Source organism: Lonchura striata, chromosome 13, assembly GCF_046129695.1.
Source record: "Lonchura striata isolate bLonStr1 chromosome 13, bLonStr1.mat, whole genome shotgun sequence".
NCBI lineage: Eukaryota > Metazoa > Chordata > Aves > Passeriformes > Estrildidae > Lonchura > Lonchura striata.
The window spans coordinates 9,252,320-9,266,226 of NC_134615.1; the positions used below are offsets into that span (position 1 = coordinate 9,252,320).

Consider the following 13,907-nt stretch of genomic DNA (forward strand, 5'->3'; position numbering starts at 1 on the left):
ACTGAATTCATTTCTGTTGTTCAGTTTCTCTGATGCCCCCAGCTTTCAGACCAAGGTGAGGGTTTGATGCATTGTTATGACAAACCTTTCAGGAGAAGATAATCATGCACCACCTGGGTTACTGCAAATTCAATTTACTTTGCAGCATGCTTTATGCTGGTCTGGAGCTATTAAGGAGATACAGTTTCCAGTTGAGGAGTGTGCAGCACTGCATAGTGAAATTGCTTTCTCAGGATTGCCCAGTGCTGCCCCTCTGCATCATCCTGGGGCTGTTCCCCCCTGGAGGCCTCTCCCCACCTCTGGGGAACACATCTGAGGTCAGAGCCTGCAGGAATATAATATTTGGTACCAGCCTATCTTCTTTGGACAAACTTCTGCCCAAACACCCCAAGACCTTTTTCTCTTACCTAGCCAGGCAGAGCTTACTTCCCCCTCCACCAGACTAGGCCAGGAACAAAATCTAGAAGAGGATTCACAAGCAAAGAAATAGGGAGGAAACTCCCTCTTGGAGGTGGTTGGCTTTTTTCTAATAGGGACAACTATCTTCCTTAAAATTACCGGCACTCTTCTTCCCTAAAAAGCTTCTTTTCAGCTCATGGTAACCAATGCCATTTTTTTTTTCAAGCTACCCTAGACAGGCAGCACCAGACAGACAAGACAGTATCCATGTGTTGCAACAGAAAACCAGAAACTGTTTTTATAGAAAGTGAGACAGTAAGAAAATAGCACTCAAGGTAAGTCCCCCCAGCTGGGACATGACTGCATTCCTACCTGGGGAGCTGCAAAGCCACCATCTCCATGCTCTGAACACACTGCCTTCCATCAGAATAGGGAGCTGACCTTTCACAAAAGAAAGAACTGTCAAATTAACAGGATTACCATCTGAAGCAGAGGTCACATTTGGAGAGAGGCCTGTTGTCTGAACAAGTTTAATTCACATGTGTATCTATCTCCCAGATCCTGGCTTTCCACACAGCCCAGAAATACATGGAACATCTACATTCACTCTTACACAGGTATTAAGCATAGTTAGATATTTAGCTTAAACTGAAAGAGTTTACCATATCTCTAATATTCCTACAGGACATTTTCTTGAACAGTTAAATGCAATCCCCATTTTTAAAAGGACAATTAGAAATTAAAAAACAGAATTGCAATTTTGTTGTGAAACATCCAAAAGGGACTAAGATCTGAAAATAAACACCAAAAGACCTAGCACTGAAGCATGGTTGCCGATTTAGGAATTAAGCCTAGACACTACCTTTCAGGAGGATTAGTTTCCTTCACCTACCCCCATTTTGTGTTCTACATTTAAGGACAAAGCACCAAAATATGTCTTGGCAAATCCTCAATAATCAGCAAAAAATTACATCCCCTTTGTCTAGGACATGCAATTCTCTGAGAAATTAAAACCCCTCTAAACTGGCACCAGCAAACATGTTCAGTTCACATTTGCACTTGTTAACACAGAACTTATAACCAACCATTCATTGCAAGGAAAAAAGCCAGCAGCACCAAAGAACTTGCTTACCATTAATTACCACAGGCATTTTTATTACATTAAAGCTTTAACATTTATCAGAATACTGGGTCAGGGAAGAGAAAATAGCAGAATAACTTAAAAAAATAATAAGAAGCAACCTTGCTGGGAACTATTGTTTTAAAAAATTCTAGCCAACAACATAATGGGAGCTTCCTGAAATATTAAATGTTATCTGCAGCAGGACATGATGAACCCTGATAGTCTCACAAAAGCTTTCAATGTTATTGAACAGTCCTTCAAAGCAAGCACGAAAAAGCAGGCAAAAAAAAAAACCATTTATTTCTGTGCTCCCCTCTTCTCCAGAACCATGAGTTTCCAGAAAATGTCCCACTAGGACCTCTGTGATTCTCAGACAATGCAAAGGTCAAAGATTTCACAGTAACAAGGCACATACCTCTCCAAAATTAAACTCTGCACACATGACTGTTTGTCAAATACTGTGCCAAACACCTAATGTTTGAATTATTTTTTAGGAAGAGGTAGACTTGTCCTACTGCTCACCTTAGGGTAACAGTCCAGACAACCTGATTCAAGAATTTCCCAGTAAGCTAATCATTACAGAATGTTAAGGAAGCATTCCTCATGTACTTGTCATGTTTATTATCCCCTTCCCAGCCTCCTGTAGCTGGCTAGAGGAAATCCAAGTAGCCCAACATGACAATTTTACCTTAGTATCCACACAAAGTTTCCATGGATAAGCCAATAGTGGTGAATAAATAAGCAATACTTACTACACTACTCATCCCCAACTCCCACAATTATTAATGGTCACAGTCTGAAAAAGCCTTAACTGATCATAGTTAAAAGAAATATAGAAATATACATAAAACCAGCTGTCTTAGACAGCATTTTTATTAAAAATGAATACACAGAGACATAGCAGCTTTTACAATAAAAGAGTTTTTTAAAAAGGCATCAAGTTGTAAGCCAACCATTCAAAAAAGAGGCTTTGAAATGTTGTCTTCCACAGCACTTTTTGCCCATTTGTCAACAAGGGACAGAAATCTGCAGATTACCCAAAGGACAAACAGGCACAGTAAACTAATCTAAACTTCAAGCCCTTTTTTGAACAGTTGATCAAGCATCACCCTCCATAGCAGCATCTGGAGCACACTTCAGTGTTCTTTCAAGTGGCTGGTGTACTTGATCCATTTCTTTAAAATATTTTAACATTCAATAAAACTATTTCAAATAGAAAATCTTCCGTCACATGAAAGTAAGGTTTCCTTTTCAGATTCCGAGAAAGCTTATGAACTTCACTGGCAGCATTTCTGTAATGGAGCAGGAGCTAAAACCAGCAGAACAGGCACTTCAGCAAAATTGTCTGTCACCAGTCCCTAAAGTCATATTGATTGCAGTCCAGAAGACAGTTTCTTGCTACTTTGTGGTGGTGTAAGGACACCAGTGGGGAAAGGTGAAGTCCTATTTTGTTCAGCCAATATGGCTTGTTTTGCTTGAGCTCTGTCCTGAAACCACATGAGAAAGAAAAAAAAAATCTTTACTCTGGTGTGTCTATGGAACAGATCAATAGAATTTAGTGTTTTATAATCTGATAGGTTGTTCATTTGGAAAAGCATATGCATATATCCATATCTAACCCTTCAAACAGTAAATGATAAATCACACAGTACACAGTAGTTACTTGTAGTACGATTCCGTGATCAGTATTAGTTTTTGGAATCTGATGATTAGCATTAAGCACTCATAACATACAAGCACTCCTGTACCTTCAAGAAAGCAAAATGCAGAAACAATTGAGCAGGAAGAACTTTAACTTCTACCTAGAATTCAATAACCTAAAGAGAAAAACTAACCTCAACAGCTGAAACCACAATTCGTTGAACAAAATTCTCATTCTCTGCAAGTTTCTCACACTAAAAACCACTGCTTATCAATGACCACTGTCACATAACAGTCACACTAGCTCAGTCTCTCAAGTGATCAATCTTTATTTTTATCTGGATCAGACAAGACTATATTAGTGGTATTTCCTAGAGAGAAAGGTCTAACACATGGTACTTGAAGTATCCCAAAGGATAGCAAAATGCTTCCGATTTCTAGGGTAATTATATGCTTTTGATATGAGAGGCTGAGAATCATCTTTTTAAACTAAATACTGAACAAGACAGTACTAAGAAAAGTCTTTGTCTCAAGAATTTTGGATCAGGACTACAAGCTTATGCCTTTTATCATATCAATACACTCACTCTCAATCTGTTCATGCTTCTCTTAAGTTGACTGTATGTCCTAACCAAAGAAACAAGACTTCAGAGACTTTACAGACAGGTTTTTGGTCTCCATTCTGCACATACATACCAGCAAATCAAAGCTGTTAATGTGTATCTGTATATTGTGCAAATCTTCAGGAGGTATCCCACTAAAGTGTTTGAGTTTGGAGCTTCCTACTTCCCTCAGAGCCATGGCAAACGGGACCATCCATTTCACACAGTCCTCAATCTCACAGAATTCATAACCTGCAACACAGGACACATACTTATCTGCCTGAATGAAGACATAATATTTGTCAACACACAAGATTTAAGTCTATAAATGCCAATACCTGAAACTTTCTGCATCAACTCAGATGAAGAGAAGTGATACAAAGCAGAAGCTGCAAGTATTCCATAGGTATATTCCAACCAGCCAATATCCAGCACACAGAGATCCAAGAGCTAAAAGAAAACAGATGTTTAGTAAGCCTGACAGAAAAACACTTTTCCAGGTGAAACAGCATTTGAAGGAAAACAGTCTTACCTCTGTTATTTGTACAAATATCTGCTGTGGATACTGTGGCAGCATTACCTCATACAGATCATTTAAATATGCAACTTGCAGGTAAATGTTTAGCCACGATACAACTGTCAGTGGATTTAAGTTCCAATTAAGAGCCTGAAAGAACAGACATACACAAGACTTCAATTAAAATTAAGTTCCTAACTTAAACCATGCAAGATGGTTAAGCAATCACAAACTCTAATCCCAGCTGGTTAAGGCATCTTTAGAAAATGCAAACCAAATACTTTCCTGTAGCTCTTCCTGCTGATAGTCAGGGAACAAATAATTTTGTTACTACACACATCCTGGTGGATGCTTTAGATCACTTGTTACCTAAAGAAAACACTACTTTCTAATTAGTACGAAAAATTGTGCCTCTTAGCAGCACCTAAGATTAACTGAGAAGCTCTGCTTTTAGTCTGATTGTGCTATATATTTTTACAAACTAATTCCACTTGTAAATATTACCTTCATAATTATCAATTCCATACTGATGATTTCATCTTCTGTACAGGCTCCATCCGTAACATAGGCAAATTGGTGCAACTTTGGTGGATAAATTTCCTGAAAGACGGGAGATCAAATATTTAATTTGTGGAACAGGCTGCAACTAGTCTCATGTGTTCCTTATCCCCGCATTCTAAATCCTGTGCTCTCTGCCTTTAATAGACAGATTTCTTGTTCATCATAGCCTTCAACTCTCACTTTGGATGGATCAGCACAAACCTGCATTGTTTTACTACAGCACCACTGTGATTGTATCCTAACTGACATCAAGATTTTTTTAAGCATCCTAAAGAAAAGGCCTTTTATCTCTTGCTTAAGAACAGACTGAACAGCAGCTCTCTTAAATGACTAAGAACTTAAAAAGCACTGGGTATTTTAGTAGTTCAAATTGCTCCAGTCAATAATAGCTCAGACTATCATGCAGTAGGTACTCTGTTGCAATGAAATTGCAACAAGTGGTCTCTGTATACAGCAGCCAGCCAAAAATTCATTTAGCAACTGCAACTAAAACTTAAGATTTATTCCAACACTGAATTCTCTAATGAGAAAACTAGCTAATATCACAGCATAATTTTACCCACTTCTAAAAAAAAAGGCATGTTGAAAAAAAAAAATCTTTGTTCTGTCTTCCATTTGAAAAAAATGATAGCAAGTAACTCCATAAAGCTTTCCACAATCTGTCCAGCATCCAATAAGTGTGCTGCATCTATTCACATTTTTATGGTAAGCAAAGCTGGAGACACTTACCTCAAGCTTTGCTGCTATGAATAGAGAAGTGACACCAATAAGCTGCAAGAGTGTTTTTACAACATCCTGTTGTGTTGCCATAAAGCGATCAAAGAAATCTTGTGCTAAATAAAAAGTTTCTCTATGAAGTTTGTAGGCTTCACAAACCTGGAGAGACAATAGAGATTACAAAGGTCAAGAACAGTGTTAAAGTCAAAACTAGATGTTACATATGTATTTAAAAAAAAAGCATAAGATAGACAAAATTTATATTGGCTTTCTACTTCACTGCTATTGTGAAGTAACATTTTAACTGCAAGAGTTAAACAGTTTCCTTTGACACAAGATGACTGCCATTACAATAACTTTCAAGAACAAAAACAGACCACAGTGAAAACCCTTCTAGGAAATGCAAGCACATGTTCCAACAATGTCAGAACATCAGTTCCTCATTTTTTGCAAAGATCCATCACTCCAACACCTCAGAAGAGAAAATTCTCACAAGCTGTTTAAGAATAGGGATTATGCCACCAAGTCATCCAAATAGTGAAACAGACTCAGACACAAGAGGAGCTGTAGCACATTCTGCATGACAAAAACAGACAAAAAGGCTGGAAGATGGATCTGATCTGAGCTTCCCACCTTCCTTCTAACAGTGACTTTTGTAACTATTTGTTCAGCCTTTGTCTGCAGTGTGACCTTAAAAGCTTACCCTGTTTTAGGGACAAATTGATTATTGCCTACTATCAATCTAAATGAGTAACAGAATGTATTGACAGTCTGCAAATCATCAGCTCAGTAAATCATATATTCTTTAAGTTTGGTGTCATTCATTGACAAAATTTAACATGAAGACAAGTATCTGGAGCTAAACATGCTCCTGAAGTGCACTCATGACAGTTATTAGTGCACTTCAACAAAAGCACACTTGAAACGCTCACAAGCACAGAAAAGCTTACCTCCATAAGCCAGTCTAGAAGGACGGCTCTCATTTTAGGCTGTAGCTGGGGGTGCCTTTGCAAGTAGAATTTATCCCGCACATAGGTCTCTTCTTTGTTTATCATGTTTTTCCATACATCATCCTTGCTTGCCCAGCTAAAAGAGATCAGTGTTTAGTCTTGGATCATGACTGATAATTAACAGGAGGAAGGCAGAGCAGCGGCAGCCCAGCACACTCACCCTAGAGCTGGCAGTGGGGAGGCTCTGGTGGGAACAACGCTCAGATGGACAAAGCGTGAATAATCGACGTGAACAGGATCGTCGTCTTTATCCGGCGTGGGGATCAGCATGTGGGCATGCTCGTGGATGTTATTCCAGGACTTCTGGCAAGTCAAACAGGAGATTTTACACTGTGCTTTTTAAAGTCATTGTTTTAGTTGTAGATATGTAACACTCGTAACTTCTGTCACAGTTTCTTGCCAATGTCTTATCTCTTTGAACTGCACAGAATCACAGAATGGCGGAGGCTGGCAGGCATCTCCAGGTCTTTTCATCAAGCTCCCTGCTCACACAGGGCCACCAAGAGCCAGTTGCACAGGACCACAAACAGAAGACTTCAGAGTATCTTCAAGGATGGAGACACCAGAACTATTTTGGACAACCTGTGCCATGCTTGGCTGCCCTCACAGTAAAAAGCATTCCATGATACTCAGGGAACCTCTTCTGCTTCAGTGTGTTCATCTCCTCTTGTCCCATCACACAAAGAGCTTAGCTCCACCTTCTTTATATCTTCCCTTCAAATAGTTATAAACAATTGACACAAATCCCCACAGACCTTCTCACCTGGCTAAACAGCCCCAGCTTCCTCATCCTTTCCTTATCAGCAAGATGTTCTGGTTCCCAAATTACCTTAATGGACCTTTCTTGTATGCTCAAGTCTTTTTTCACTGGGGAGCCCACAACTGGACACAACACTACAGATGTGGCCTCACCTGAGCTGAGTAGAGGGGATTTTGCTTATAATATGCACAGTAGAGAAAGTTTGGAACTAAAGCTGAAGAACATTCACCCTGCTCTTTTGAAGGCCCACAACTGTTTCATGGAAAGATACCCATGTCAGAACCTCCTACTCTCATGCTGTGTTTTTTTTTTTACCAAAAATATACTTACCCTCAGGTAAAGAACAAGCAGATGGAACTCAAAGACCCAAAAATGAGGTCAACATTTCTGGTAAGGAATATGTAGATAATATGCCTGAAGCCATGCTTTCATGCAAAGCATCTCAGATGGTAAACACAGCAAAATAGTTTGTAGGATTTTGTACTCATTCATTTAGCAGAGTTAAACTAAAAACCCAAAGCACATATGACCCGATTTTCAGAATACAGCCAAGTACATGTTAAACAATTGCTACTGAACTATCAAGCTGATAATTTAATACACCAAATTCTGCCCTGGTCTGCAAACATCAGATATTCAAAACTTCACCTGGCATTTGGACCAGAATTTAAACCTAGAACACTTTATTTGGACCAGAACTTAAATCTAGGTTTACTCTTCTACCATCTAACTCTTTAACAGGATCTTGTACGCTTCACACAGTGCCCCAGGAAAACACTACTTTATTTGCAGTAGAATACAAAGCCAGCACCGTGTCACCATGCCTAAGCAAATCAAAATTTGACATTTCTGTTTAAGACTGAAGTCAGCCATCTTACTGCAAATTGATCAGTTCTGCACTACTAAAAGGACAGAACTCCCCAACAGATTTCTAATGTGCTAAAAAAAATTAAAAACAAGTTCAGAAGAATCATTAGGCACTATCAAGTAAAACACCATGTGAAACTTTGCCTCTTGCAAGAAAGCTTCCACAGCTGATTTTTGCCATCTGACATCACTTTCCAGCAAAATGGCTCCTTCCTGCACCAGTTTCACAAACAGAAGCCACTGACTTGATGAAACAAAAACCACATTTTGCAGCTCTCTCACAGCTAAGACTGCTTTGCACTTTGAATTACTGACACACAGATCAGTCTTCTTTCTTCTTGGGAGTTCTACATGCAAATACAGCATAACTACATACCCAGCCATGCCAGGATTTAATTTGGGTGGGGAGGAGGCAAAACAAGGGAATAGTATTCCTTATCTTAAAAATTACAGACTCCTCACAAACTGAAAGTTTGAATGAAAATGTTGCATCAGCATTGCTTAAAGTTAATTTTTGTCCTCCCTCAAAACTAGACTTTAGTCACACTTTGTTCTCCAAACTGCACAGCAAGCCCAGCTGCCAACAGCCTTTGGAGAAGTGCTGTCTTATCAGTTAATCAGCAAACAGAAAAGCAGTAGATTATACAGTATCTATTTAAAGGTGCCTACTACACCAGCAGCTTCTGAAGGACAAGAGACTTCCTCACAAAGCTCTCAGACACATCACATGCAGCAATACTAAAGATATTTCACCACCCTCAATTTTCCATAAGGAAACAGAAATCAAAGTTCAAGAGCCTCTTAGGTGTTTTGAAAAGAAGGGAAAACAAAGTTTTCAACAACATAATGTCACTTAACAAGACATTGGGGAAAAGATGTGAGCAACACAACAAGTACAAAGCTCAGCTGGAGACAAGAATGAAACTAACGTGCAGGGCCTCAAAAGAAAGCAGCCTATGGGGAAGGAGACAGGAATTAATTAGTGGGGGTAAGGGAGCACCATAACTCTGGCACAGATTTTGGTTGAGAGAATGAACATATCAATCAGGCTCTTGAATCTTTAAAACAGATTTAGCAAGACACTCAATCGAAAGCAAGAAACACTATCAAGAAATTGCATTACCCCACACTGCAATTGTAAGGAAATAGGAGCCACCACTGAAAAAAGGAACAGTTTAAGATGGGGAGGGTATAAAGAAACCATTAAGAACTTCCTTTGGGCTTGCACAGAGCCAATCCAAAAGTGAAGACCTGTCAGAAAGCAACAGCTATTACCCAGAATCTGTGCAGTCTAGCAGAGGAAACGCTACAGTCCTGGGCTTACTTCTGAGACAAACACGAGCTGCAGTAGAACAGAAGCAAACACAGCAGTGGGGAGAATGGCCTCTTCAAATCTGTATGGAGCTCAGCAAGAAAGCTTGGTGACACCACAGAAATGTTCCAGGTACAGAAGCAACTAATCAGATGCTGATCTCAATCTCAGACCTAAGAGTAAGAGACAGACTGGAGGAAAAAAGCACCTCAGAAGGCTCATTAGGAGGAGAGGTACCAAGAGGAAGAAGGTGGGTTATAAGACCATTAGAGCATCCAATCCCATACAGTTCCCAACAGAGAAAACCGAGAAGTTCAGAAGTGGGAGTCTTTTTAAAGCTCAAACATTAGCAGACCTCAGTTTCCTGCAGCATGTCACCATTCACTGATACATCAAATATTCATAGAAAACAATATTTTTGAACAACCTTCAGGATATAGATCAGACACAAAACAGCAGGTCAACCACTGGGGTTACTGGTTAAAGGCCAGGCAGGGTCTTCAGTGAAGAAGAAACACCTAAAAATACAAACTGCTGAAACACTTGGGCACCTCAATGTGAGTTAGGAGTCACCAGAATGAGCTTCTACTGACAAGCAAGGAGTGCAGCAGAAGGAAAAGAATGACAGAACTACATTCAAACAGCAACATCAGAGGTTTCTCAGCATGGAAATCAATGGCAGGGGAACAGGCCTGTTTGTCACCCTAAAAGCAGCACCTTATACCATAGACAATGGTATCACTTCCAAGTCCACAGCCTTAGTTTGCCCATCAGAAATAGCAAGACCTATAATTCTAGCCATTTTTCACTCATAAACTGCATTGCTTTGAAGTAATTTTTCTTTGCATCAGAAAGGAATTCCAGATTTAGCAAACAGGATAGAAAATAGCAGCTCACACTATTAAGTGGGTCCAATCCTATTGGGATAGTTTATGAGTGTCTACTCGTTTAAAATGTCCTGAACCAGATTAAGCCAAGTCAGTTCTCAACATGTATATAGTTTAGACTCCTTTTTTGTGGGCTTTGTTTTGTTTGGTTTTTTAATTGAATCTTCAAAAGTTAATCTACATTAGCAAAATAAACTTTCTGAGGCTACTTTCAAAACACTTAGGTGAAACACTCTGACAATGCTAACATCAGATTCTGAAAAACATCTAGTGAGAAACTGATCAAAACTCCTTCATGAGAGTTTACTCCACGTTCACATGTGAAAGCATTAGCTAGTTTCATCTAAAGGAACTAACTTATAGATTCAATTTTTCACTTTATATGGAGGTGATCATGCAACTTGTATCACAATTACACAGATTATTCTAATCTAGTTAGATGAATTTTGTTTTACATGGAGCCTCACAAGTGTATTCATCCCCACAAAGCAGCCAGAATTAGTATGAGAATTGCTAGCAGAATTACAGCAGTGCCAGTTCTCCAAAATCAAACACAGAATTTATACAATATTCTGCTGTCACAGACCTGATGATATAGCCACCCTTTCATCACATAAAGGGTAACGGCATCCTAATTAAGAACTGAGGCCTTATGTTCCACAGAAGCAAACTAATGAATTGACTATGAAGATGTCATAAAGTGGGATGTGACTCTGATATTTTGCCTTGTGGATAAGCTAGTGTCAGTAAACAATTTATTTAATGCAGAAGTCATGTGGTATAGGCTGCAGTGGATTTATAGCTGCTTGCATTTTAGAACTGTCGTGTCTCCACAGAATAACTGTCGCCCTGGCTATCATTCCAGCCTGCTATACTGCTGCTGGAACCGTAAACATATTCTCATTAGTGGTCCATGGCAATTTATATCAGAGAATAGCTTGTGTCACACCACAGACTGAAGAGCTGCCACTGTGCAGCCAAATGTTAGCTTTTTTAACCAGATCTGGAACAATCTGGCTACTTTGTCACAACAAAAATACCTGATCTCTGTAGGGAAAGATATAGGCATGATATTATTTATTGTTTATAGAATGAAAGGGTCAAATTCTACCAGCATACTATAATTACCTTGAAAAATTCCCAAGAAAATATTTTTGATGTGTACTACCTATATTATCTAAGTTTTAGTTTACCTATCCATACTGAAGTAACACTAAATGGCTATCAAGCCAAGAGTACAAACAAGGAGACAAAACTGGAAGTCTTTATCTGCTTTGAAAACTGAAGGTCAACATATGCAAAAGATACTTCAAGTTTCCTTCCACTGTCTTTCTGGAAGACAGTAAAACTGGGTCCCCATTGAGATTTTCTAAGAAATACCTTATTATTATGCAATAAACATGCACGAGAAGGCCTTGCTCAGTTTAAACAGAATGAATCTTCTGGTGAAGGAGAAAGTTGCAGTGAAGGACAGGCAGCTCTTCCTTGTCAGAAGTGAGAAATTAGTTTAATATACTGTGCAAAAGAAAGACAGAAGGGAAGGAGAGATCCCCTCATTAAATGCTCACCATTTGAGCCCTGCTTAATATGTTGACTGATAACTAGTGTACGCAGTTGCAACAAGCAGAGGCCATTCCAAACAATGATGCCCATCTGTTATGGAAGCACTTCAGTCTTAGAACTTCCAGCTGCCACTTTGGGTTAGATGAGCCACATTCTGCATTGCCTCACCTACCAAATGAGGACAGGCAGCACACCCTGAGCACGACTTCCACAACTTCACCATCACCCTGTGTGTGCAGTGACAGGCTGGAGTGACAGTGACTGAGCAGGAGTGCACGTGTTCAGGGGAAAAAGGAGGGGAATGAACCTATTCCAGGACACAGGCTACTCAAGGTACAAAAGCATCATGCTTTCAACATCACACAGCATCCAACAGAGATCCCAAAAGCATCTGCTCTTTCAAGACTATGGAAAGCACACAAATGGAACTAGAGGACACCAGTAAAGTGAGTTTTGACTTTTTAAGTTGATTCATTCTACATGTCTTGCTGAGAAAGTTGGCAATGGTCACTATCAACCTCCACCGCAGGACTAATTTTCACACGTAGAGCAACTTTATAGCAATATTCCTTTGCTCTGCAGAGAAACAAAGCCTGTTTTACTATACCATGAGTATCTAGTACACACTTCCAGGTTCTAACCAAGAACTCCTTACTTAGCCTGTCTAATAATTACCCTTGTCAACAGGAAAAAGGGGACACTTTCCTCTTTCCCAGATGACAAAGAAGTAGAGACACAGCTCCAAAGAGAACCACTTCAAGAGATGATTCTGTCTGCTTGCTTAAGGAGCACAGGTACAAGGTGCATAAGCACATGACTGTACTTTTGCACCTCATGCAGAATAAGTCCAAAGGCTTGACAGGTGCACCTTTGCAACCCCAGGACAGGTGAATACACTTCAGCATTAACATGATGCCTCAGACCAAGACAGGCCTTATATCTTACAAAGGCTTTAAAACTGTATTGAAATATGAACTGTGTTGTTCTGCACACTCCATCATCAACCAGGGCCAACAGTCCCTCAACTGCTATGCAGCATGTAGCAGAAGCAGACCTGTTTCACCACACTGCCATAAAAAATGAGGTACTGCAAAGTAAGTGCAGGGTTAAGCAAGACTACAATATTTACATATAAAGCAAATTCAATTACCTGTTTTTCACACGGCTTTTTTCTAGTCATCTCCATTTTGGCAATTTCTTCATCAGGATCCTGTAAGAACTACAAGAAGCGACACATGATTTCCGGAGCACAGGCGGCGGGACAAGCAGCTGTTGGCAGCTGTGACACAGGCCGGGTCCCGCAGGAGCACAGCCCCGCGGCCCACCCGGCCCGGCCCGGCCCACCGCGTGGGGCCCGCACCCAACAAAAGGCGCCGAGGGCGCGGGGCCGGGCCCGCACTCACCGTGGCCACATCGGCTTTCCTCTTGCGGGCTCGCATGGCGGACTCCGTGCCCGCGTCGGCAGGAGCCTTGTCGTGCGCGCAGTCGCTGCGGAGAGAGGGGAAGCTGAGCGAGCGGCGGCCGCGGACGGCTCGGGGTGCCCGGCCTGCAGGGCCCCGCGCAGGGCGGCCCGGGCACTCACCTCTCCCGGCGCATGGCACCCGCCCGGGCCGGCCGCAGCGCCGCGCCGAACGGGGCCGAGCGGGCCGCAGCCCCCCCACAAAGGCCGGCAGAGGCGCGCAACGGGCGGCCGGACCGGCCCCACCGGCTCCCCCCGCCCCGCGGCCGCCCACCGCCCCCCGCCCGCCCGCGCTGCCGCTCACTCACCGCCGCGCCGGCCCTTGCCGCCCGGGAGCGGGCGGTCGGCGGGTGCCGGGCCGGTGGGGCAGGGCGGGTTCCGCCGGGCGCTGCTGCCTCACGGCGCGGCCGCTCCCGTCCGTGCGCACGGCGCGGGCCGCGCCCGGCGGGACATTTAAACGCGCGGCGGCGGCGCGGGGCCGCCTCCCGG

General features: G+C 41.6%; 1 protein-coding gene across 1 annotated transcript; it reads right to left on the reverse strand.

The window, feature by feature from the left end:
* Window positions 1-1,527: 1,527 nt before the first annotated feature.
* On the reverse strand, window positions 1,528-13,788 carry CCNE1 (cyclin E1). The gene is made up of 11 exons (XM_021541081.2): window positions 13,727-13,788; window positions 13,363-13,447; window positions 13,110-13,178; window positions 6,731-6,873; window positions 6,511-6,646; window positions 5,573-5,719; window positions 4,787-4,882; window positions 4,298-4,432; window positions 4,104-4,215; window positions 3,860-4,017; window positions 1,528-3,009 (listed from the first exon to the last, which is right to left on the reverse strand). The coding sequence occupies exons 2-11, from the start codon at window positions 13,396-13,398 to the stop codon at window positions 2,887-2,889; spliced, it is 1,155 nt and encodes a 384-aa protein (XP_021396756.1). The 5' UTR covers window positions 13,399-13,447; window positions 13,727-13,788; the 3' UTR covers window positions 1,528-2,886.
* Window positions 13,789-13,907: the final 119 nt, after the last annotated feature.

Coding starts and splice junctions, on each gene's coding strand:
- CCNE1 (XM_021541081.2), bottom strand. CDS start 13,398: ATGCGAGCCCGCAAGAGGAAAGCCGATGTGGCCACG. Junction 4,018..4,103: donor GTTGATGCAGAAAGTTTCAG/GTATTGGCATTT, acceptor CCTGTGTTGCAG/GTTATGAATTCTGTGAGATT. Junction 3,010..3,859: donor TTAACAGCTTTGATTTGCTG/GTATGTATGTGC, acceptor ATGTGGTTTCAG/GACAGAGCTCAAGCAAAACA.